General features: G+C 41.5%; 1 protein-coding gene across 1 annotated transcript; it reads right to left on the bottom strand.

The window, feature by feature from the left end:
• Positions 1-1,085: 1,085 nt before the first annotated feature.
• On the bottom strand, positions 1,086-25,019 carry gas7a (growth arrest-specific 7a). The gene is made up of 10 exons (XM_062438638.1): positions 24,742-25,019; positions 18,549-18,638; positions 16,818-16,933; positions 12,480-12,554; positions 10,395-10,473; positions 8,667-8,798; positions 6,624-6,747; positions 3,791-3,870; positions 3,601-3,699; positions 1,086-1,199 (listed from the first exon to the last, which is right to left on the bottom strand). The coding sequence occupies exons 1-10, from the start codon at positions 24,868-24,870 to the stop codon at positions 1,086-1,088; spliced, it is 1,038 nt and encodes a 345-aa protein (XP_062294622.1). The 5' UTR covers positions 24,871-25,019.
• Between the last annotated feature and the right edge of the window lie 204 nt (positions 25,020-25,223).

The raw sequence follows: 25,223 nt of genomic DNA, 5'->3' as shown, positions 1-25,223 counted from the left end.
TCACCATCGTGAAGATATTCTCTGTACATTTACCAAAAATAAAACAAACAACATTGTACAGTACAAACACCTCATTGGCCCAAAGAACTGCAGCCTGTTAAACATTTGACAGCAAAATACATCTAGCCTGTATGTACAAATGTACACTGATGCAGAATAGAATATATCAAGGACATTCCAGGTATATAACCGTTAGGCACTAAAAGGTGTTTCAGTGTAACTTGGACCACCTTTTTCCTCCGGACTGATCCATAATAGACCCTGGCCTAAATCCGATTGACCACATGTTGGGACTTGTGGCGAGCAAAATCCAATTCACATTCCGTAACACTGTGTGTGTGTGTTATTTTCCTAAACAATTGAGGTTACTGGATATCAACGCTATACATGCGAAATCTCATTTGTTTGTGAGAAAGCTTGTAAATTGGTTCTTAGTCACTTACAAGATAGAGAATACCTTGTGTAAATTCAGCTAATTAAACTCTTGCACTATACCAAAACAACCATCATGGTTCCACAAATTGTGCAGCTTTCCATATAGATTAAAAGCAAGATATTCAAAACATGCATTTCCACCAAAATGAACCAGCAAAATATGAAAATATATCATATTCATTCTAAGATGTCAATATGCTTCAATATCTGTATCTAAAATAAAGGTTATATCAATATTCAGACTTTTTTTGAGTGTGTTTGGTTTACTCAAACTGGAAAAGTGTTGATTGAAGCTAAACTAAACAATTCAAAATACATATAATTATTTTTTTTAATATTCTCAACTTTACAACAAGTAAACAGCAGAATATGTTAAATGGCATTCAATAAGCTAATGTTGATTATGACAGGGTTAAAATTTAGAAGGAACATGCTGGTACTTTTACGGTTGATCCATTACTGTTTTTCTGAACTAAGACTGCGTTAAGTGTGAACCTTTGCTCCTGTTATTCCAGTCAGGATGAGCAGACCTCTGTAGTCTGAACATGCACTGTCCCTGGATCAACGTTATTAGAAGTAGTTCTGGGACACTGTGGACTCTGTGTGTTATAATACTGAGGACAGAATGGCTGATGCCAGGTCAGGATGGTCTATATGTCCATATCCACAGGCCGAACTTCACCGGTGTTATTCTCCTTCACCCACAGCTCTCTGTCTTTGGCTGGATCCACGGTCTGCAGCAGCTGGTCCACTGGCTCCACCGTCTGGAAATGCATAAACATTAGTACATTTGGTAGGGTTAGGGTTACTATTATTACCTCAGCAGATCAGATCAGAGTCTTAAAGCTCTGCAGTTACTCACAATTACGTCTAAATTAACCCAGACCCAACCTTGTTAATGTAAGGCCTGACCCAAACAGATAGGCTACATAGACACTTCACAACAGGCTAAAAGATGTCTGATCATATTACTTAAGTAAAGACACAACAGCCAATTTCCCCGTTAACTGGGTTATGGCCTCTTTTTCCTCCGTTTTGATGGCTTTAGAGTTGTGTTCTAGGAAAAGTATCTGCTAATTGATGAAGCATCTGTGCTCCTGCAGAGGTCAATGTTAGCAATCAGCAATAATAGTTTGCGGCTATCAAAAGCTAATCTTTTTTTGGCTCTTTTTACAATGAGCTAAACCACTGACAAATTATTCTAACAGTCTCACTGAATTTCTCCCACATGTCCGACTTGTTTTTTGGACAGAGATTACAGCAAAAAAGTTAAAACATTAGAATATAGTAATACTATTAGTATTGGTGAATTTTATGAATATGGACAACAGTAAGTTTGGATTACGTGAGCTATATATATATTTTTAAATCTCTAATACTGATAGCAAGTGTGTAGTGTAGCGCAGCCAATTTGCCTTAGAGAGTGGAAAAGTTAGGAACACATTTTAATCTTTATAAAGACCGTTAATAGAAACGCTTAATGAATAGCATTGAGTTACAGTGGCTAGGGGAGCAAAGGCTAGCCCGGACATGACATTGGGACTTTCAGCTCTCTTATTACTCCATATTAAAGTGTTGTGCATGGAGTTGTAGTAAGATACATGACATTTAAAGACTTTTGAGGATTCAAGGGTTCATTTGTAACCTTTCCCAAACCAAAAACACGAGAGCAAATGCGTTAGGTACAAGCGGGGAGTTCCGGTCCTCTGAAATGATGCCAACGCGGAAGTAACTTAAAACTGCATTCTATCAAAAGGCCACCAGGGGGCGACTGTTTTGGTGTCAAAAGGACTTCCGTCTCTATACAAGTCAATGGAGAATTCACCAACTTCTCACTTGATTTCTAACCTCAGTAAACGTTTTCAAAATGTGTTTATGGTCTCAATCGCTAGTTTAAAGCCTTCTTCAATGCAGTATGATGTTCATTTGTGAAGTTTTGCCCTCCCTGATTTTATATTTGATGATAAAGCAGGGTATGCATTAGGGCGTGGCTACGTCGTGATTGACAGGTTGATTGGTTCACAGGTTCAGGAGGGCGCCTCTTGCTCCTCCTGATGCCCATATAAGTAGAATCCGTGGGTTTTTTTTACCCAGCATGCACCGGAAATTTTCAAGATGGCCCTGCCCAGATCCAAAACTATTCTCTTCCAAGCAGCAGTCCACAAACCAATTGGTGACGTCATGGATGTTACGTCCATTTTATATACAGTCTATGGTTAGGTAACATGAGTGGCAAACTCTGGCTAACTAGCATAGTGACTATAGTAATGCTAACAGTACAGCTACCATTATTATTTTGCTGGGTTACTCTGTTAGTTTTTTGGCATCAAGAAGCCAGTTAATATGACAAAATAGCATTTGACTTGAAATGTACATTCTGCTCATATCACATAAGGTTTCTGGTGTGTTTCCCTGGATTTCGTCGTGTCATCATCAAGCACACGCAGGAACACCCTTGTTATGGTGGATTCGCACAGTGCTGACAGAATACGTCCCGTTAGATTTACAGGGTTTACTCTACAGCTCCTGAATAAGCGGAGCGTCTGGGTGGGCTTCTCTGAGGCACCGAGCGATGACAGCCAGTGTGCTGCTGGATGAAAGGCTGACAGACGAGCACCGAGGGCTCACTCTGTCAAAACATCTACACTCAGCTGAAGTGGCACGCAAATCATGTCAGAGCCAGTCGCAGTCACTGGTAGATCTAATAATGGTGTGCTCTGTTGTTCTGATCAATCCATTAGATGTAAATAGAAGGTGAAAAACGCCTCCAATTGTGTTGTGGGCTGTTTTTTGTAACATACTCATCACTCACAATGAGTTTGATATGAATTAATACCACTTACTAGGGTTGACTATGTTTATCTATCTTAATAATATCTTGGTTTTGATTTGGGAAGATTATGAATGAATGTTTTCTCTCTCTAAACAAGGCTTATAATCTCATATAACCTACCATCAGTTTGACTTTCCTTTCTGTGACAAAAAAGACCATTATGAATTTAGGTTGTATTGATTTTATGCATTAGGAGCAAAGGAAGATACATTGATATTTATAGGGTTTACCTTCCACTGCATTCCTGCTTTTATTAAAATGCATTTTTACCCTAATTTTGTGACACTACATAGATGTACAAATGCAAAAAAAATAAAGGAACACAGACTCACACTCTGATTGAACATGTCCGTTTCATGCCGCAGAGTGGTGTACTGGCGTAAATGTTGCTGAATCCACTCGATCCGTTCCACCTCCAGTTTTTCAAGCTCCTGAAGTGGCAAGAAGATAAAAGGTTTACAGTCAGAAACAGAATTAAACAACTGCAAATGTTTACTGTGCACTCGACAGAGAGGGTTTTACCATGCTGGTGGTGACCATTTCTTCAAACCACTTGGACTGGGTTTGGTTGTAGAGATCCACGCAGCGCATCAGGTCATCTCCTGGATTGCATAGATAAGAATGTGAAGGAGAAGTCAGGGTCAACAAAGGTCTGTAGTCATGTTGGTAGGAGTGCATAATCTGTGGTGCACATGAAGCAAAACCCTTCCTGATCAGCAGAGGGTGCTGAGAAATCACTTAATCTCAGAGTAGTCATGGTTTGATGTGTGTCCTGTTACCATGGCTTTAGATTAAAATGTATGTATGAAATTCATCAAAATGAAGAAACTAACTCACATTGAGCTTGTGCAATGTACAGTTTTTAATGTGTTGTACAGTATTTCCTATTTTTAATATAACTTTTTGGATTTGATTAACAAAACATTATTAAACACCCACTGCACTAAATAGTCACCTTTTTATAGATTATAATATTTAATATGACTTTTCATAAATCTACAGTAGTTCACAAAGTAAACATGGCTCACCTAAATCCCAATAAATGTAACATCTTATACATTTATGAGACACATAACGCACATAACACAATTTGACCCATCAGACCAGATTTCAGATCAACCATAAATGAAGCCACAGTTTATTGAGTACTGGATAATATATCAATTTCATTTCTAGTCTTGATGTTTATGAGTATTTGAATGTTAACATAAACTGCTGTAACTCTGTTAGCCATTACTTGAATTATGACATCTGCCCTCAGACAGAGCCCTAAGACTGTTTTATAAGTCCATTTTAAACTTGGAATGCATTTAAAGATATAAACAAGGAATATTAAAACCATACTGGGTTGTGTTTGTATGTATGTACTCCATTAAACACTGCTGAAGAAAACTGGCCTATTGTTAAAACAGCTGACTACACTGACTGTCTGGCAGTATTAGTGGCTCCAAACTTCACATGTAGCGGTGCAGAACCTGATTCATACCCGAATAAGAAAGTTTAGATCTTAATTATTTATGCCAGAACAACATCACACTGACCAGCAGCTCAGATTGGAAATAATATTTAAGTTTCTAGAGTGTACGTTATTTAACCTTTGTGTCGTCCTCCTGTCGTCTGTTTTGACTGTTCCTTCTTTCCTCCCTCCCTCCTTCTTTCCTTCCCTTGTTCCTTCCCTTCCTCCCTCTCCCCTCCTCTCTTTCTTTCCTCCCCTCTACCTTCCTTCCTTCTTTCCTCTGTCCTTCTTTCCTTCCTTCTTCCCTTCCTCTTTTCCTTTATCCCTCCCTCCTACCTTCCTTCCTTCTTAATCCCTCCTTTCCTTCCTTCTTCCTCCCTTCCTTCCTTCCTCCCTCCTTTCCTTCCTTCTTCCTCCCTTCCATACTTCCTTCCTCCCTTCCTTCCTTCCTTCCTCCCTTCCTTCCTTGACTCGAGGACAACAGGAGGGTTAAATCACAACTACCAATTATACCCCGGTACTGTATATATATTAGTTTTTCTAGTTATAAATGTATGATATTCCAGTTCCTTGCAGGGGATCTGCGTGATAGTAAAACAGAAAACATCTGAGGCTTATTAAAATTCATTCAGTGATGTAGAAAACACATCCATACTGTAGCTTTGGCAACGAGTGCAGTGAGCCATAATGACATTTGGCCCAACCTTGAGGTAGCAGCGGTGATCACCGACACAAGGCTGACATCATTTAACTGTGCCTTATGGGTGCTATTGATTAGTGCTGTGGACTGTGACTAATCTACTGAGTGGAAGAGAGAAAGAAGCAGATTAAGTTCCTGCAGTGCTTTTTCCTGTATTGAAGCAGGACTGTATGAGAGAACAGTTACAACTCATCCCATTTATTATTAAAATGTCAAACACAGAGTATCTGAGGAAGGATTTATTTCTTTTGCTGTGCTTCTCTTTCTAGTTTCTTCAATTTAAGGTTCAATGAAAGTCACATATAGTATAGTCATCCCCTTTTTTGCTGTATTATTATGGAGAAATATTACTAATGCTTTTCCTTTTTGTCTCAGTTCACTGGAAGGATGTGTTTGATTGACATTAGCTGGCAGGCTGCAAGAGTGCTGATGTCACACTGTATGACCCAAGAGGCAAGAGACGGTAAATTAACTTGTACTGTAGCTGGGTATAAGTGTAGTCATGGGCAGACAGTGTATTATTAGCAGTAATGACTCAGCAACCACATCAGCATCTTAACAGACCAAAGTGATATTCGCAGATATCTTTGTATGCTCTTTAATGAGCTGCAGCTGAGTAGATAATTAGCGATCTAGCCACCTTCTAACTGACTTTAGTGGTGCGCTTTTCCCTCTGCGAATGTTTGTTTGGCGGCTCATTCAACAAGATGAGGTGAACGACAAGACGTGTGTTCATGTTTGTAGGTTAGATAAGGAGATTTTGGCTGGAAAGCTAATGTGGGTTATTGTTCAGAGTGTGTTGCTCTTGTGTTGTGTATCAGGATGCAATCAGGCTCAGTGTGACTTTCTGCTCTGCCCAAACCTGTTTCTGCTTCTTCCAAATGGATTATTGGTGAATATGTGTATATATCCCAAAATGTCAAACTATTTTTTAAGATGCAAATAAACAGAAACAGATGTGCCAGATTGTAGTTGCCCTCATTTCAGCTAAACATGTGATATTAGCTTTTTGTTGTGATTCATCATTTTTATCTACACGGCCTTTAGAGTTGTTCTGCTTTTGGTTCAAATTACTGCACAACATATTCTCTCTCCTAACAAACTTTTTAGCTCCTTTTCACCTCCAGTTATTTAGTAAGTGTTTGAAACTTTAAATAAACTGATTAACCAATTTATGCTCCAACTCTATGACCTCTGACCTGCTTGTGTGGATTTCCGCCTGGCTTTCTTTATGTCCTCCTCCGTCTTGTTGCTGAGTTTGATCTCCAGCTGCTGGGTTTTCACCTCCAGATCCTTCTGCCTGTCTGCCAGGGCTTTACGGGCCTGCATCGTACACACACACACACACACACATCGAGCAGGATGTGTGAAAGTAGAAACAATGAGTCATTCAGCATAATCCTCAGATTTACTGTACCTACATCTATTACAAGAGTAATTACAGCCTTTTCATGTTGGCTACTGACATCCGCGTTCCGATCCCGGTATCATCCTTTAATCTATCCTAAATCCATTTTATTGAGTCGTTCCTCTTATTCTTGAGTTGAGGCTCCCCTCCGAGGTCATGATTGTAAGTGTGTTTGAAAAGTAAACATACAGTAACAGTGATGAGTCAGCCAAGAAAATCTCAACAACAACAAAAAAAACATATGGGATGGATTCAACTTTAATCTACTGATTATTTGTCCTAATGCAGTGGATCAGAGATGGAGCCAAAAGTTAGTTTTTTAGTTGGAAATCATTTTCATAGATGCGATAGCTTCAGTGATAATAAACACTGGAGGGTCGTGTGGTTTTTTAAAGACTTTCCAAAACATAAATCACTGAAGCAACAATGCATAAACAATCTGATGAAAAGTTGGGGTACTGTATGTCCGGCTAACGAGCTGCAGACGGACTCCAAAGGCTGAGAGTCAGTATATCATTATGTGAGCTAACTACAGTAGTTTGTGGCCTTACAGGTTGTCTTTAATTACACCTGTTCACAAGCAGTGGTGGGGAGTCACTAGTTATGTAACGGGGTAACCTAATTTAATTACAAAATAAATACCGTTATCTGAAATCAGTGGCCCATTGTATCAAAAATGACTTTGAATATAAATATTACATCTACCACTGTTATTGTAAGCTGCAAATGTCCCATGTGAGAATAGATATACATAGCAACGGTAACTAAGCAGGCTGTGACTTATCGAACAGTCAAATAGGTAAAAATACTATGTGAACTTGCTTGTGTGTAAAGATTCAACAGCAAGAATCTACTTTTATGCACATTTCCATTATGTGTCTAAGAAAACCTAAATGAAGGCACCATGAAATTGTAAAAATAAATAAATAATATATATATAGCAAATGTTTTAACTACTGACTGATGTGGAAAAGTTAATAAAGAGAACATGCACTTAACCCTCCTCAGGTCAAGGAAGGACAGGAGGAAGGGAGGAAAGAAGGAAGGAAGGATGGAAGGAAGGAATGAAGGAAGGAAAGAAGGAAGGAAGGTAAGGAGTAAGGAGGGAGGGAGGGAAGAATAGAGGAAGGAAGGAAGGAAAGGAGTAAGGAGGGAGGGAGGGAGGAAGGAAGGAAGGAAGGAAAGAAAGAAAGGAGTAAGGAGGGAGGGAGGCAAAGAGGAAGGAAGGAAGTAGAGAAGAAAGGAGGAAGGAATGAAGAAAGGAAGAAAGGAAGGAAGGGAGGAAGGATGGAAGGAGGAGGGAGCAAAGAAAGAGGAAAGGAGGGGAAGAACAAAGGAAGAATTAAAGAAAGAGGGAGGAAGGAAGGAAAGAAGGAACAGTCAAAAGAGATGGGGTCAATTTGACCCGGGAGGACGACTGGAGGGTTAAGAGTGATTAAACCTGCGTCCTCCTCTCTCTGACTTGGCTTTCTTCCTTTTTTATTTTTGACTGCAGCATCCACATTATGCTTCCACCCACGACAAGATGCTTTTAAAAAAAAACATTGCAATGCAAAAATAAAAGAGAGAAATGATTTGAGTGTGTGTGTACGGAGAAAAACAAATTCATTCATGAAATGATTTAGCAGGTGGGAAGAAGCAGCAAAGTAGTGCACTATCATGTACGAGGTGTAGGAGTTACTGGAGATATTTTCATTATGTAATCTTCCTGATATAAACAAACATTGATTTGTATTTTCTTTTGCTGACTCCTGAGATTTACTTTGTGCACCACATTGGTCAGGAAGTAGTAGTATCTTTATCTTAAAGTATCACACTGGCATGTCAGACGTACCTTCTCCACACTTGCGTAGCGACTTGCCAGCTGCTTCCTGAGGTCGGCGATGTGATGGTCGTACTTTTTCAGGTCCTTCTTGAAGTTGTCGCCTCTGAACGTCAGCAGTGGTTTCTCTACCTCACTGTGGAGCTGTGAAAACAAGTCACTCAGCTGTAGGTAAAGTAAAGGATGATAACAATGCTTATTATACAGTATCATGTGAAGAAGATGAAGACCTCCATGTTTGACAAACACTACCTAATGATATTCTCCAACCTTGTAATGATTATAACCCATCAGTGTCCCACCTGTTTTGTCAGGACTATATATTAAGTCCTAATGTATGTAAATGTATGCAAATGGTGAATAAAATCTATGGACTGGAAAGTAAAATCTATAGCTCACAGCTGGGACTACACAACCTCATCTAAATATTACATTTTGATTAGTTTTATTAACATAAAACCCCTTTTCATACTTTTCGAAGCACTGTGATGAAAACACATTGTTCAGGTATTCAGGAGCTCTCTAATTGAACAAGGATTTTCAATTCATTGTTTTTATTTGTGGTAACAGCTTTACTGCACATTTGCCTGGTTTCTTAAATTATATTTGTGTGCAAAAATCCATTTTCTGAAATCAATGTCTCTTGATGAAGTTCATTCTATTTTAAAGTGATTTGCAAGTTTATTAAAACCCTGGAAAAGTATTGCTTAATAAAGCCTGTTCTACTGAAAGAGATCCATAACCATAAAGAAACAATTACATTGTTTCACTGACCAAACACAATCCCATAATAAGAAATTGTGCTTGTTTTGCACCACAGAGGGCTCGGCAGCAGTGTTTGCTCCCCGTGTAGAATGTGTATCTTGTGCAAATGCCAAAGCTAGCAGCTATAGCTTAAATGCAGCTCATTACAAACTCAGAGGAGAAATATGAGCTGGAGCTTCTGCAGGCTTGATAAGACTCTCTGCCTAACCAGGCATTACCTTCTCCTTACCCCTGTTAATAATGATGCATGGAGTGTCAGAGTGCTAGTGCAGCAGGGATGAGCATGCACGGCCCTGAATGTGTGCTCGTCAAAACACGTAACTAATTAATTAGACAACAGAGGGCTATGAAAAGCTCTGAGCATTATTTAAAGCTGCATCTGAAGCCAGTGTGTGGTTTCTGCATCGCTGGTAATGGGACTCTGGACGGCTCATTTTCTTCAGTCAACACAGACAAGGTTGAGGTAAATAACACCCGTCACCTCAGGATGTGGTCACATCAGATATCCATTACTTCAGATGATTGAAAACATTTAACTTGACCTGAAGGGGCAAAAAAACTGAACCGAGGGCTTCCACAGAGGCGAGAAACAAGACCCCTTCTAAAGAGAAAGCTACGAATTCATAAATGTTACCTGAGCTATTACTTTTTACTTTTTTACTCCTATAATCTTTAACTTACTGCGACCAATGATTACTTTTACTATCGATTCATCATTTTGTCTATAAAATGTCAAGAGAGAGGAAAGAGGCCATTATCATTTCCCCGAGCTGAAGGTAGAGTCTTCAGGTTGCTTGTTTTATTTGACCATAAATTCAAGTGCACTTTACTACCGTATATGACAGAAGGAAGCAGCAAAGCCTCACATGTGAGAAGCTGAAACTAGAGCATGTTCAGCATTTTTTTTGCTTGAAAAACAGTTTTCAGCCCTCCATGAAAATTAAATTTTTTCCCATTATGAATAATCATAAGCACCTTGTTGGAGAACTTTAGATGAACCTCGGCTTCATCGTGCAGACTCTTCTTCAGCTGAGTCCAGGCTTCTCCAAGAGTCCTGAGAAAAGATTATTAAATGAATAAAACCCGTAACAATCTTTAGAGAGATATGCTTAATATCATTTAAATTCAAATTGAACTGACAAATATGGTTTATTACAATTGGATGGACGGATTATTTTACTCATGATACTTTAACCCTCCTGTTGTCCTCGAGTCAAGGAAGGAAGGGAGGAAGGGAGGAAGGAAGGAAAGGAGGGAAGAAGGAAGGAGGAAAGGAAAGGAGGAAGGAAAAGGAAGGAAGGACGGAGGAAAGAAGGAAGGAAGGGAGGAAGAAAGAAAGAAGGAAAGGAGGAAGGAAGGGAGGAAGAAGGAAGGAAAGGAGGGAGGAAGGAAGGAGGGAAGGAAGGTAGAAAGGACGGAGGAAAGAAGGAAGGTAGGAGGGAGGGAGGGAGGGAGGGAGGGAGGGAGGGAGGGAGGGAGGGAGAAAGGAAAAGAGGAAGGAAGGAGGGAAGGAAAGAAGGAAAGGAGGAAGGAAGGGAGGAAGAAGGAAGGAAAGGAGGGAGGAAGAAGGAAGGAAAGGAGGGAGGAAGGACAGAAGGAAGGAAGGAAGGGAGGAAAGAAGGAACAGTCAAAACAGACGGGGTCAATTTGACCCAGGAGGACGACATGAAGGTTAAAGTCATTATGAATGAGGTACTTCTACACATAATGGAGTATTTCATTTCTGTGGTAGTGCTAATTTGACTTAAGTAAAAGATCTTAATACTACTTCCTCCTCTGGCTACAGTAACATCCTACTCATTAAAGTAATTGCTGTTATTTTGAACAAAAGTGTGGTCAGACAAGCCAACAAATTTGAGTCCACTTTATTTAAAAAGCGGTGTAAGAAATATGGTTTAAAACTGAAGCATGAAGTCGAATGATATAAGTTGTGATGGATGTTTATAACGGACAGTTTGGGTTATAATTCAGGGTTCTACTTAATTTCGTCTTCCACATTAACTTGAGGTTTGCTCACAATCTTTCTCCTTGTTTGACTTCCAAAAATTCACCTAGTGAAATCTCCTATCTTATCATAACTGATAGAACAAATGGTCAAAGCTACACAGGGAAGGAAGGAAGGAGGGAGGAAGGAAGAATGAAGGAAGGAAAGAAGGAAGGAAGGAGGGAGGGAGGAAGGAAGGATGGACGGGAGGAAGAAGGAAGGAAAGGAGGAAGGAAGGAAGGACAGGAGGGAGGAAGGAAGGGAGGAAAGGAAAGAAGGAAGGGAGGAAGGAAAGGAAGGAATGAAGGACAGAGAAAGAAGTAAGGGAGGAAGGAAAGGAAGGAAGGAAGAAAGGGGGATGGTCGAAAAGAAAGAATGAGGGAGGGAGGAAGGACAGACGGAAGGAAAGGAAGTAAGGGAGGAAAGAAGGAACAGTCAAAAAAGACAGGGTCAACTTGACCCAGGAGGACGACACAAAGGTTAAATGATGTTTTGGTGACAATAGTTCAATGTTCAAGCTCTATGAGAAATCATTTTCCTTTCTTTTAATTCCTTGAACCTGCAAAAACACACTGAAGTTGGACTCAAGTTTGCATCTCCATTTGTTGCCTTTTAGTGGGTTGAACAAAAATGCTCCATAATTATGGAACCACCAGATAAGGAAAGCATCCAAAATTGACTGTAACTCGAGCCAAGCCTTATCATTTCCTTTTCTACTGATTGTGAGATCTCCTCAAAGGTTTTCTGTTATTTTGCTGAGAGACAAACATGAAAAAACGATCCAACTATTCATTGGTTAGATAACAGTGTTTGAAAGGTGTATGAAACACAAGAGGTAGTGTGGGAATACCTCCATTTTTAAAAAGAAACCGTATCTTTAGACACACTTCTGTTAATTACTAAATCTATGTCCTGTTTTGCAGAGAGGAGATCTCGAGCTGCACACACACACACACACACACACACACACACACACACACACACACACACACACACACACACACACACACACACACACACACACACACACGCACACACACACACACACACACACAGCGACTGTTTACTGCACTCACCCTTCCTCTTGTGCTGCCAGGGGGCTCAGAGACAGTTTGGAGAGGTTCTTGGCATACTCCTCCTCAATCTTTATCCTGAAACACAAAGAGAAAAAGAGAAAGATGGGAAACTGTGAGCTGCTTGCTTTAAGAGAAGGCGGACAGTGCTTTAGTGAAGTGGGAGAAAGAAAAAAAAGTGTTTAAAAACAGAGATCATTTTTAAGGGAATGACAGAAACTTCTACGAGAATTTGACACAGAGGCTGAAAACCAAATTTAACACAGAGCTCCGACCCTTTAAACATCAATAAACTCATTGTGCTTGTGAGAAACTCTCCATCAGTATTTCACAGAGCGGTCCATTTTCTCATTTCCATCTTAATTTTAAGAGATGGAAATGAAGCCTACCGGGTCAAATTGACTCCGTCTCTTTTGACTGTTCCTTCTTTCCTCCCTTCCTTCCTTCCATCTGTCCTTCCTTCCTCCCTCCTTCTCTCTTTCGTTCCTTCCTCTCTCTTTCCTCCCTTCCGTCTCTCTCCCTTCCTTCTTCCTCCCTTCGTTCCTCCTTTCCTTCCTTCTTCCTCCCTTCCTCCCTCCTTTCCTTCCTTCCTTCTTCCTTCCTTCCTTCCTCCGTCCCTCCTTTCCTTCCTTCTTCCTCCCTTCCTTCCTCCTTTCCTCCCTTCCTTCCTCTTCTCCTTCCTATTTCCTCCCTTCCATCGTTCCTTCCTCCTTCCCTTCCTTCCTTGACTCGAGGACAATAGGAGGGTTAAGAGATGGAAATGAGGATACGCTCATATTTGCCCTAAAACTATTCATTCAACCAGGACAGCCGTGTGTTTGTGCCCTTTGTGGTCTTCACTTCCTGCGCCGGTCTCACATTTACCATCCACACCTGAGTAAATCTGTCACCTAAAGAAGGTCACAAGGCTCGTTCTTACTTTAAATGTTCAGATACTCCCGGCGCCTAGCAACACAGAAAGGTCAGGAGCGAGTAGAAGTCTACTTTCTTTTTAACCTTTGTGTCGTCCTCCCGGGTCAAATTGAACCCGTCTGTTTTGACTGTTCCTCCCTTCCTTCCTTCCTTCCATCTGTCTTTCTTTCCTCCCTCCCTCCTTCTTTCCTTCCCTCCTTCCTTCCTTCCTTACTCCCTTCCTTCTTTCCTTCCTCTTTCCTTACTCCCTTCCTCTTTTCCTTTCTCCCTCCCTCCTTCCTTCTTTCCTCCCTCCTTCCTTCCTTCCTTCTTTCCTTTCCTTCCTTCCTTCCCTCCTTCCTTCCTTCCTTCCTCCTTTCCTTCCATCTTCCTTCCTCCCTCCCTCCCTTCCTTCCTTCCTTCTCCCTCCCTTCCTTCCTTATACCTCCCTCCTTTCCTCCCTCCCTCCCTCCCTTCCTTCCTTCTTCCTCCCTTCCTTCCTTATACCTCCCTTCCTCCCTCCTTTCCTTCCTTCCTCCCTTCCTTCCTTGCCTCGAGGACAACAGGAGGGGTTAAAGAATTTGGGAGACGGGGGCTTTAAATGTGTAACTACGTATATTCAAAGCGGGAAATTGTCATTAACTTCCCACGATCTATACGTGAATAGAGCTTTTGTAGAATTAGGTGGAGCTAATTATATAGGACAGCGTGAGATCGGATGTATAAAAGTTAAACTGAGTCGCTTGTTATTCATGTTGCTGTTGACATCCTGATTTGGATTCAGTAGGAGCAGCTAATCTGTGAATTCCCTGAATGTTCAGTTGCTTAATTGGGCTCAACAGCTCCTTTAATTAATGAGTGCAAGCATAAATTGCAACACTCCTGTTAGACAAACACTATTCAGATCCCATTTTCATTATTTTAATCTGAGCTCTCTCTGGATTGTTTCTATAATTATTTTTGCACCCGGAATACATATTTATGCTACGTTTCAAATGATTTTACATCTTTCTGCTACAATTTATAAGCAAGTTTTCATATATTGGCAAAATAATGAGATTTACTTATATTTTACATGCATATATGCAGAAATAAAAACAGTGTTTGACACTAAATGACATGACTTATATTCATTTCACGCAGCAGAAAGTGTCTTTTTATGTTGTGTATAGGCGGCTATAAAGTAAGATTAGTGTATATAATGTAATAAAGTAGAGTAAATGTCTTGTTTCTTTACAAAAACCAAATAATGTGGTTTAACCCTCCTGTTGTCCTCGAGTCAAGGAAGGAAGGGAGGAAGGAAGGATGGAAAGGAGGAAGGAAGGATGGAAAGGAGGAAGGAAGGGAGGAAGAAGGAAGGAAAGGAGGGAGGAAGGAAGGATGGAAGGGAGAAAGAAGGAAAGAAAGGAGGAAGGAAGGGAGGACGAAGGAATCAAGGAAGGTAGGAGGGAGGGAGGAGGGAGGGAGGGAGAAAGGAAAAGAGGAAGGGAGGAAAGAAGGACAGAGGAAAGAAGGAAGGGAGGAAGGTAGGGGGGAGGAAAGAAAGAGAGAACGAGGGAGGGAGGAAGGAAAGGAAGGAAGGAGGGAGGGGGTTGGAGTAAGGAAAGAAGGAAGGGAGGAAAGAGAGAGGAAAGAAAGAAAGAGAGAAGGAGGGAAGGTGGAAAGAAGGAACAGTCAGAACAGACGGGGTCAATTTGACCCGGGAGGACAACATAAAGGTTAAATGACTCAAAATGTTCATAGCGCCACCAGAAATAAAGAAACTGTTGGTGCTAACGCAAATATAAACCTCAGAGACTTCTACTGAACACTGACTGACCCAGATAAACAGCAACAAATGTAAGTTTTATTAGGAAATATCAAAAGTTTGGTGAGTTGAGTTGGCTAGAGGAAATCTGGGTCTGCAGTGTTTAATGACAGATTATATCAATAATGCTATTTTATGCTGCTTGTTTTGGTCTGAAACATTTTTAAATCACACACCTCCCACACACACACACAGAGAGAGAGAGAGAGAGAGAGAGAGAGAGAGAGAGAGAGAGAGAGAGAGAGAGAGAGAGAGAGAGAGAGAGAGAGAGAGAGAGAGAGAAGCAACTATTCCCTCTGCCAACAGTGAAGCCTGTCGGTGATGTGCAGCTCCTGGTGAGAAGCCAGGACTATGATATTTACAAGAATTGGCAAGATTTAGTTTGTTGGGGGGGAAAAAACTCATTGAAAAAAAAAAAAGGAGTATGTTAAGGATAAGGCTGGCAATGATCTACAGTATATGTTTTTGCCCAACCGACACTGTTAGTTAATCTCTTATACTCTCTGTGGCTATTTGCCCGACACCCACCTTGTTCCTACTGAATGCATTGTTTAAAAAAAAGGCAGAATAATCCTAGAATAGCTGGCCACTGCAGGTTTAATCTATCCTTACTCAAACAGGAATACATAATTCATTTGTTAGGGACTATTTTTTGTGGCGGATGAATCCACATTTGGTGCTTTTTATTTGTATTTCTTGCAGCAGGATAGTGTGTGTGTATGTGTGTGTGTGTGTGTGTGTGTGTGTGTGTGTGTGTGTGTGTGTGTGTGTGTGTGTGTGTGTGTGTGTGTGTGTGTGGGATTGAGAGGTAAAACAAACTACAGCGTGTGTTCATGGTGATGTAGGAACATGTCACCCAGGTGCAGCAGTGAGGCTCATTGATGTGTTTTTAATTGTTTTTGGACAACAATGGAGCTCAGTGGCACAAAAGAAAGGGATCTATCAGGCTTTGGGTACACATACAATGCTTGTAAGTAGATCAATATGTTGTTAGTTTTGTTTTTTTTCACTTGATTTATGAGCAATAATAGAAATACTGAATATCATCAGAATAATCTATAAACATAGGTGGTCACTTATATAATAACTAGCTTGCTGACACCTTAAATTCAAAAGCTTGATTCATTTTAACTAATATCTAAGGGGGGGGGGATAATGTCTGCATCCAAAGCATATTTAATTAACCCTCCTGTCGTCCTCCCGGGTCAGATTGACCCCATCTATTTTGACTGTTCCTTATTTCCTTCCTTCCTTCCTTCCTTCCTTCCTTCCTTCCTTCCTTAATTTTTCCTTTGTTCTTCCCCTCCTCCCCTCTTTCTTTGCTCCCTTCCTCCCTCTCTCCCTCCCTTCCTTCCTTCCTCATTCCTTCCTTCCTTACTCCTTTCCTTCCTTCCTTCCTTCCTTCCTTCCTTCCTCTTTTACTCCTTTCCTTCCTTCCTTCCTTCCTTCCTTCCTTCCTTCCTTCCTTCCTTCCTTCCTTCCTTCCTCCCTTCCTTCTTTCCTCTCTTACTCCTTTCCTTCCTTCCTTCCTCCCTTCCTCCTGTCCTGAGGACAACAGGAGGGTTAATTAATCTGCCTTCAACAAGCTATAATCTCCTTTTTAGGTGTTATAACAGCGGAGTCGAGTCCTATCTGGCTCTTACCTCTCGTGGATAAACTCGGACATCTCCTTCTGCATCTGTTTGCCCTTCAGCTGCTTCTGCAGAAGGACCTCGAAGCCCGCCACAGAGGTGGTCCCCTGGGGGTCTTTCTTGTCGGTCTGAGGAAGAAGAGACCATCATTCAAACACAACAAGCACAGCTATGAGTTGACATACAGAACGTCCAGTTTATGTTATAGCGGGGGTTTGTGAGGACGGCTGGTGAGTCAGAAACTATGTGCAGGAACGTGTGACTCACACTGTCATGTCAAGGAGGGCAGTCGTTGGTGTGTGTGCGTGTGTCACTCACTGGATGGGGCAGATGCGTGTGGGTTATGTATGCTTTTGAGCACAAGAAGAGAGGAGGGGTGGGCGGGGGGGGTTCGGTGATGTGCAGCCTTGTTTGTGACAGGAGTGATGTGTGTCGCCACGTGGAACAGAGGTGCCAGATTTATTTCACACAGCAGGTCTGAGCAGCAGGTCAGCGGATGTAGGAAAGCATCACGAGCAACATGACACGACAGGCCGCCAACAAGGAGCAACACGGTGACGAAGGAGGGAAGGAAACATCGGGCATCGGATTTCACTCGATTATGCGGGCTCAATGGTTTATTCAATACAAATCTAATTTAGGATGGTAATGTATGGTAACTGAAGACTACAGCAGCAGCAGCAGCCGCGGAGGAGACATTCGGAGTGATGAGTGTGTTTGCAGAGAAGCCGGTCGATCAGCCTTCCACCTGTGATCCGCCCACTTCAACGTGAAAGCCAATTTTCGGTCTTTTGTTGAACGAGCAGAGAAAGTGCTGGATCCATTCTCAATTGGCAAAAAGCATATCGACTATTTCGTCATGATTTTAGTCTCACGATAATTTAATATAAGGGTTGAGCTTTTGACTGCAGTATTCATTACCCAGCAGAAAATACTTTGTATGTTTTAAAGGTCTCAGAATAATGTGTTGGCGGTAACCTTGTAGCTGTAGAACCTTTGACTGTTCCTTCTTTCCTCCCTTCCTTCCTTCCGTCTGTCCTTCCTCCCTCTCTTCCTTCTTTCTTCCTTCTTCCTTCCTCCCTTCCTTCCTCCCTCCTGTCCTTCCTTCATTCATTCTTCTTCATTCCTTCAGGCTTGATATGCTTTAGAGTTAAAAAGCCAATCAATATAGCCAATTAATGAAGCTTCTTTTTCATTTATTTCTCAATTTTTTCCGTCTTGCTTTTATCTATAATCTGTTTTTACGACTTCATTATGTTGAATCTTACAGGATTACCATTATTAAGATGGTGATAGTGGAGGTTGTGGTTGTTTGCTTTTATGTCTCCATATATATTCATTAGTATTGTCCATGTGTTGTTTGTGTTTTCCTCTCACATCTTCTGGCTCTAACAAGTGTGGATGTATTTAAGAAGTTTACATTTTCAATAAATAAGGAGAAAAATAAGTGAAATCCTGCAACTACTGTCTCTTATTTTACTCCCTTCCCCTTTTTTAAATATATTTTAATATTTAAACAGTTTAACTTGCCTGCTCTTTCCTCTTGTTTTATATTTTAAGCAATTTGAGCCACATTTTTTAGGTCGTATTTGGCAACTAAAAGACAAGATGGAGTTCGCAATCGTATATACTCCTCAGTGGTAATCCTCCATCCAAGTCAGCTGCTTTAGATAAAAGCGGCTCTCATCATCATTAAAACACCACAAAGGATAGATGTAGGTTCTGTGTTTTAGTCAAACTCACCCAGAAGTAATCGCAGTAACTCCATTCGGTGGGTTTGAGGAGCTGCTGCTCCGGGCCTTCTCCAGGAAGAGGGAAAGTCACGCAGTTGATCTGAAGAGAAGAAACAGAGACAAAGAGCAGTGACCTAATTGATGAGAAATAGTGAGAAATAACAGAGCTGCTAAAAGGCCGCGAGCCAAACACCTCTGTGAGGATTTACTTGGACTGAGAGATGTGATTAGCGGAGTCTGTGGGAAATGATATTGCTGAAAGAGCGAGGCCTGGGTTTCATTTGGATCATGCAGATGAGAGGAAAAAAGATCAGGCATGAGTAAACATATGAATGTGGTGATGTTGGTCATCCAGAAGGTGACCCATGAGCCCTCGGGAGGGGGGGGGGGCATACAGAGAGAGAGAGAGACAGAGCGAGACACACAGAAAGAGAGAGAGACAGAGAGAGAGAGAGAGAGACAGAGAGAGAGATAGACACACACAGAGAGAGAGAGCGACACAGAGAGACACACACATAGAGAGACACACACAGAGAGAGAGAGACACAGAGAGAGAGAGACTCACAGAGAGAGAGAGAGACACACAGAGAGAGAGACACACAGACAGAGAGAGAGAGACACACAGAGAGAGACAGAGAGAGAGAGAGAGAGAGACACAGAGAGAAAGAGAGAGAGAGAGAAAGAGAGAGAGACACAGAGAGAGAGACACACAGAGAGAGAGAGAGAGAGAGAGAAAGAGAGAGAGACACAGAGAGAGAGAGAGAGAGAGAGAGAGAGAGAGACAGAGAGAGAGAGAGAGAGACAGAGAGAGACACACAGAGAGAGAGAAACTGTCCACTCGAAAACAAAGAGGAACCTTTTCTACTGTGTCCCTCCAACTGAACAAACAGACTTTATACACTTGAGAATATGTTGAGCTCCAAATAAACACTCCCCCCCCCCCATCATCAGCCTGAATACAGACTCCATGGTCCACAGCATCTTCAATTACGGTTGGGTCTCTGCAATTATGTAATTTTCACCATCTGTGAGCTCTCCCTCCTGGCACTGCAAGATACCCTCTGTGCCATGTCAACCACTGCTGCAAACTAGAGGGGCATTCAGAGAGGATGCTTCATCCACAAACACAGAAACACACTGACTCACAGTGATTACAACACGAGTTCATCTCTGTACTGCTGTCACAAAGACTGAAGAAAAACACGGAACGGTTACGAGCTGACTCGACCGAACGGCCTCATTCTCTTCACTCTGTACTTCAAATAAAGGTGTAAGGGGAATGATTTTAAGTCATTTGAGCAAATTGAAATCAGAAGATGTTCATAATGCAGCAGAGGGAAGCAGGAGATCAAAGATATGATGTCGGTAAGTTGAATTTTTCTTTGGATAGATTTCTTGCTGAGCCTTCAGGATCAGCACCAGGATGTGCAGTGAATATAGAGTAGTGGCCATGGTCGAAACTGCAGGTCATGTGACTCCTTCTGACCCACAAAAACTGGGCTGGAATTTAAAAAAATCACACAAATGACACAAAATTTCAGCTTTTAGGCCCAGTAACCCAATCAGTATATTATTCATGTTCCATTAAAGCCACTATAAAATATATTTCTATAAAAGCAATGTATGAGCAGTCAGTGTGTAATGAGTTGGTTGTGCCTCGTAGTGATGAACCTACAGAGAATTATCAGCCACTCTGCAGCTTCTCTCGGCTTTACGGAGCGTTATAGAGAGTTTCAGCTCATTGTTTAGCTGTCCAGCTACGATTTCACTGCTTTGTTTCACTCTCAGAGCTCTTTATAGCATTGTTGCTTTGGCCGTAGCAGGCAGCTTTTTTTTAGAATAATAGCTATAAAAATCCACTGTACATTATCTTCTCAGCACCAAACAGCAATCAGACACAGTTAGCTGTAGACTAGCTGGTGAACATAGTGGAGCATTTAGCAACTAAAGAGCCAGATATTTCCCTCAGGAGTTGGTAGAGAGTAAAAACAGAGATAAAAGAGAGAGAATATTGGACTTACATCCACCAGGTGGATAGATATACGACTCCAAATTAATGATAATTGAGCTGCATAACTGCTGGATGTGGAAAAAAGCAACTGACTGCTAACAAGTTCAACATATCAACTTAAAAGGTGATGATATGTTAGTGTCATGCCGACTCAAATGGTCAAAAATAACAATAAAACCAAAACAATGAGCTGAAAGATGTTAAACTGCTCTGTAGATTTGTGTGGAAACGTCTCAGAAAATGAGAATCTAAAGCTGCATTAATAATTGGTTTATCATGTTTTTGGGTGAGTGAGTTACGTTGGCAACAGAGCTGCAACGATTAACTGATTAATCAATTAAATTAGTCAGTGGAAAGAAAATATTCTGATAACTGAATAATAAAGGAACATTTCCAAACATTTGCTGGTTGCAGCTTCTCAGAATTTAGGTCACAACATGATAATAAACTGAATATCTTTTAGATTGTTAATCAGACAAAGCAAGACATCTATAGTTGTCATCCTTGTTTCAAACAGATGTTTTTCCAAATGTTTGGACATTTTTTAGACAATTCATTAATTGAAAGAATAATCAGCAGATGAATTGATAGTGAATACGATCATTAGCTGCAGCCCGACATATTTCTATCCTTATCTGACCAATCCAGTATCTAATTTTGCTCTATGATATTTACTCTCTTTCAATAGTCACTAATTTTGTCTTTCTATTGTTCGATGCTGGGCAGGAAGTGTACTGTGCAATCAAGTTATTTAAGCTTGTTAATGGGAATGATTGACAATGGTTTTATATCTTAATGAAAAAGAGAACCAAAACAAAAATCTGAAAGAATCAAAAAGCTGCATAATCCTGCAGTCATCTTCTGTGGTTTTCTGGATTTGATATATTTCTAAATATATTACTTTCATATGCAACATTTCTCTGAGGCAGAGGGGAAAGCTCTCTTTGTTGCAGCCTGATTTAACAATAAGAAGCTTTCGTTTTTGCATAATTTTTTTGCATTTAAACATCAAAAATATGGAGCTTGAAGGAGGCGACGTTCACCACTGACCCCTCCATTCTCTGCACAGCCACCGCAGCACTTGATCCGAGCAGCTTCTAATAAACATCTTCAGAAACAGATGAGTAATGCTTCCTCTGTTATATAATCCCTGAAATGGAGAGGAAATACTAAAATGTTTTTTTTTTTGCCATCCACACATACCCGTATATACGGTGGAAGATAAACAGAAAACAAATAAAACACGAGCTCTTGGGCGGCCTGCATATATACACACACCAGACACATTAACTCACAGCAACACTTTGTAATCTGAAGAAGCGGCGATGTGATTTACTCCGTGTGCCGACAAGTCACTTTGTTCATTTTCTGCCTCACAGATCATACTGATTGTCATGGGCACCAGATTTTCCATTACACTGGCTCCACATCTATCATGACTGTTGTTTATCAGCCTCTCACATCCACAAGAAAATTAGACCATTTATCTAAAAGGAAGGCTGTCTGACTAACTTACTTCTCCTTTATGGCTGTTTAGTGAGGTACTAAGAGGTTAGGAATAAAATATTAATATTGATTACCTTTACGACTGTGTAATAAATCCTTCTGAGGAGGTTTTGAGGCCTTTTTTTTGAGGGGGATGTTTGACGCTGAGGTGTTGCATATGTATTGCCATATTGGATCCATCAATGTTACAGTTTAGCAGTAAAACAAAGCAACGAGCAACATGCAACAGTGCTGATTTGTCGAGGTGAATTGGGACATTTTGTCCTCGTACAGCATTCATAAACATTCACTCTTTTTTTTACCCCAGCTGCAGGCAGTGGTTCAGTCCATTACACATTTTAATGCTTTTATTTATTTATTTATTCATTTATTTACTGTTGCTCATTTTGTTTAGCAGAATACAGAGGGGGAGGGGGAGAGGAGGGGGAGGGCAAAATTGAAAAATCACGACACAGTTGAAGAACAAATGTCCCGTGAGAAACATAAAAAATAATGATTTTGCAGACCAACAAACAACAGAAACACTCTCCCACATCCATTTCTGAGCAGAATATTTCAGCTACAGCGAATGAGGCTGTAGGATGCTCTGCCGCTGTTGCTAAGCGACAAATTACTTTTGCTGTAAAGGACAGCCCCCTACCACTCCACCATCCTCCAACACACAATCACACACACACACACACACACACACACTCACACACACTCACACACCTTCTCATAACAAAACAATTTGAGATTTCCTCTCTACTCTCTTTCTGATCGCTTTCTCTCATCCCTCCTTTCTCTTCTTTCCAACAGACTGAAAACAGGCCCTTCAAGACCAATCCCGCCAACATAGCCAGATGACACCCTTAACGAGCTGCTGTTCCCCGAGTGCCTACGCTGCGCGCGGCATAGCAACAAGTCAAGCAGCACGTGAATGAATGTTTAATAAGCTGGAAAAAAAAGGTGGAGGAGTAAAGCGTTTTTTTTCCTTCTGATGGCTTCATATTGGTCACACATGGTGAAGGTGAAAGCAAGGGTACTGCTCCTCCTGCTATCTGATATGTGAGCCGCCTCGGCGTCCTGCGAGGGTCCATTTTGCCAACAGTCATGGATGTGTGCGTCTCCATGACAACTGCGCTGATTTTAAAAAAAAAAGAGAGAAGCTTGTGTAATGTGAGGTGCACTGTTGCGAACAAAAAGACACCTTTGTGAAGTGACGTCAACCAACCACAGATTCAATCATTATCACCATTTATATGAACCGTGTTTAAACTGTTGCACAAAACATGTTTCACTTTTTTTTCCTTTTTTTTTTTTTTTTTTGGCATTCCTGTTCATCGGGAACTAATTAAGATATGGATAGCTTTTTAAAAAAAACACTGTTACGCCTCATCACTTCATGAGAATTCACTGGATACAAGTGAAGCCAAACCACAAAGTGAATGCCCACAAAAGATGTAAAAGAGCCTTTGAGAGAAAAACCCTGCAAAAGGAAGAGGAAGAAAATAATCTTTCTTTTTTTTTTTCTCCAAACAGTACGTATTCACTGACTATCTGAATGGCCCCTACCCCGCCTGGCAGTGTTTTCCATTTCAACACCCATTAATCAGTGCTATTGCTTTTGTCACCATGGAAACTGGACTTGCTGCATCTCTCGCAGGTCTGTGGGGTTTTCACAATAGCCAGACTGACGGCTCCCGTGGCTGCGGCAGGTCAGAGAGCCCACCGAGCGCAAAATCAGCGTCTGCGAGACAACAAAACCACCTCTGTCTGTCTTCCTTCAGCTCAGCACATCATCACCATCATCACCACACTCCCACCCCCCCTCCTACAGTCATCATTATAGACTTAAGGATTACATAACCACAGATACTGTCTGAGCATATTAAGACAAATCTACTGTACACTTCACAGATATCTGACTAGATCTTGGTTGAAGATTCACGTCCTGAATTCATCCTCATTGCAACAGGAGGAGGAGTTTCTTGCCCCAAAATTCTACAGAGTTCCTCACAGCCTAGCGCACAAAGTGTTCACTTTCCAAATGCTGCTGTGTGACCTGTGCTGCCCTGCAGATAAGCCCCCCCCCCCCCCCCCACACACACACACACACCTTTTGAGGAAGAAAAAAGGAGCACACACAGTACCACACTGAGCAACGACTCGATGACAAAAACACTCAGAGATCAAGATCCCTTCTTTATCTGACACACTGAAGACGTCTTGAGTCTAAAAATGGCAACGGCGGCGATCTGCATGCTACTAGATCAGCTTTGTACTTTTCAGTCACTTCAATTACATTTTAATATGCTGAAAATCACACAGCGTGGAAACACATGTCATGCGTAAATTCAGGCATTGAATCAATAATATGGATCGAAGCCAGTCAGTCATTGAGACAGAAATGAATGCAGGACTCGTGGACAGCTTGTTCATTCACACTAATGTAGTATCCAATATGCAGGGAACCCCATGTTACTCAGTGAAGACCCTTAATGGATTAGTGTGGAGCTGTGAGCTTAAAGACAACAGTTGAAAAGCAAAAGAAAGGCAGCAAAAAAAAAAAAGGAAAAAGAGATTTAACTTATTTGTGCCACATGAGTAGCTTCACAAAGGATGGAGAGGATGGAGCAGAAGCAGATGAAAACACCAGAAAAAGAAGAAGAGAGGAGGATTAAGTTGGAGCTTCTTTGGTACTCACAGTTATCTTGGTCTCCTTGACCTCCCTGATCTGCCTCTTGGCCGGCGAGACGGAGCCGGGGGGCTGTTGGGCAAGACAGGAGGGATCGTCAAAACTCTCCTCAGTGTCAAAGCTGGCTTCCATCATCATCCCTCTCACCTCCTCCTGCTTCTCTATTCTGGGAAAGCCTCACACTCACACACTCTCTCCCTCTCTCTCTCTTTCTCTCTCTCTCTTTTCCTTCCACGCACTGAGGCTGCCTCCAGTCTCACAAGCCAGGCTACAGTGTGAGTGGAGAAGAGTCGCGTTGCAGGCGAGAGGGGGGTGTGTGTAGCAGTGGGAAGGTAGGGGTGAGGAGGAGGAAGAGGAGGAGGAGGAGGAGGAAGAGGAGGGAGGTCGTAGGGGGAATCTGTGGCGGCTGTGGGAGCGTAACGAAGTCTAGCCTCCGGTTAAGCTGCTGTCACACGAGTTTTGAGGTTGAAGGCTGCGTGAAAAAGAGATGG

This window comes from Scomber scombrus, chromosome 18 (genome assembly GCF_963691925.1).
Source record: "Scomber scombrus chromosome 18, fScoSco1.1, whole genome shotgun sequence".
Lineage (NCBI taxonomy): Eukaryota > Metazoa > Chordata > Actinopteri > Scombriformes > Scombridae > Scomber > Scomber scombrus.
This window is presented reverse-complemented; position numbering and strand designations above follow the sequence as displayed.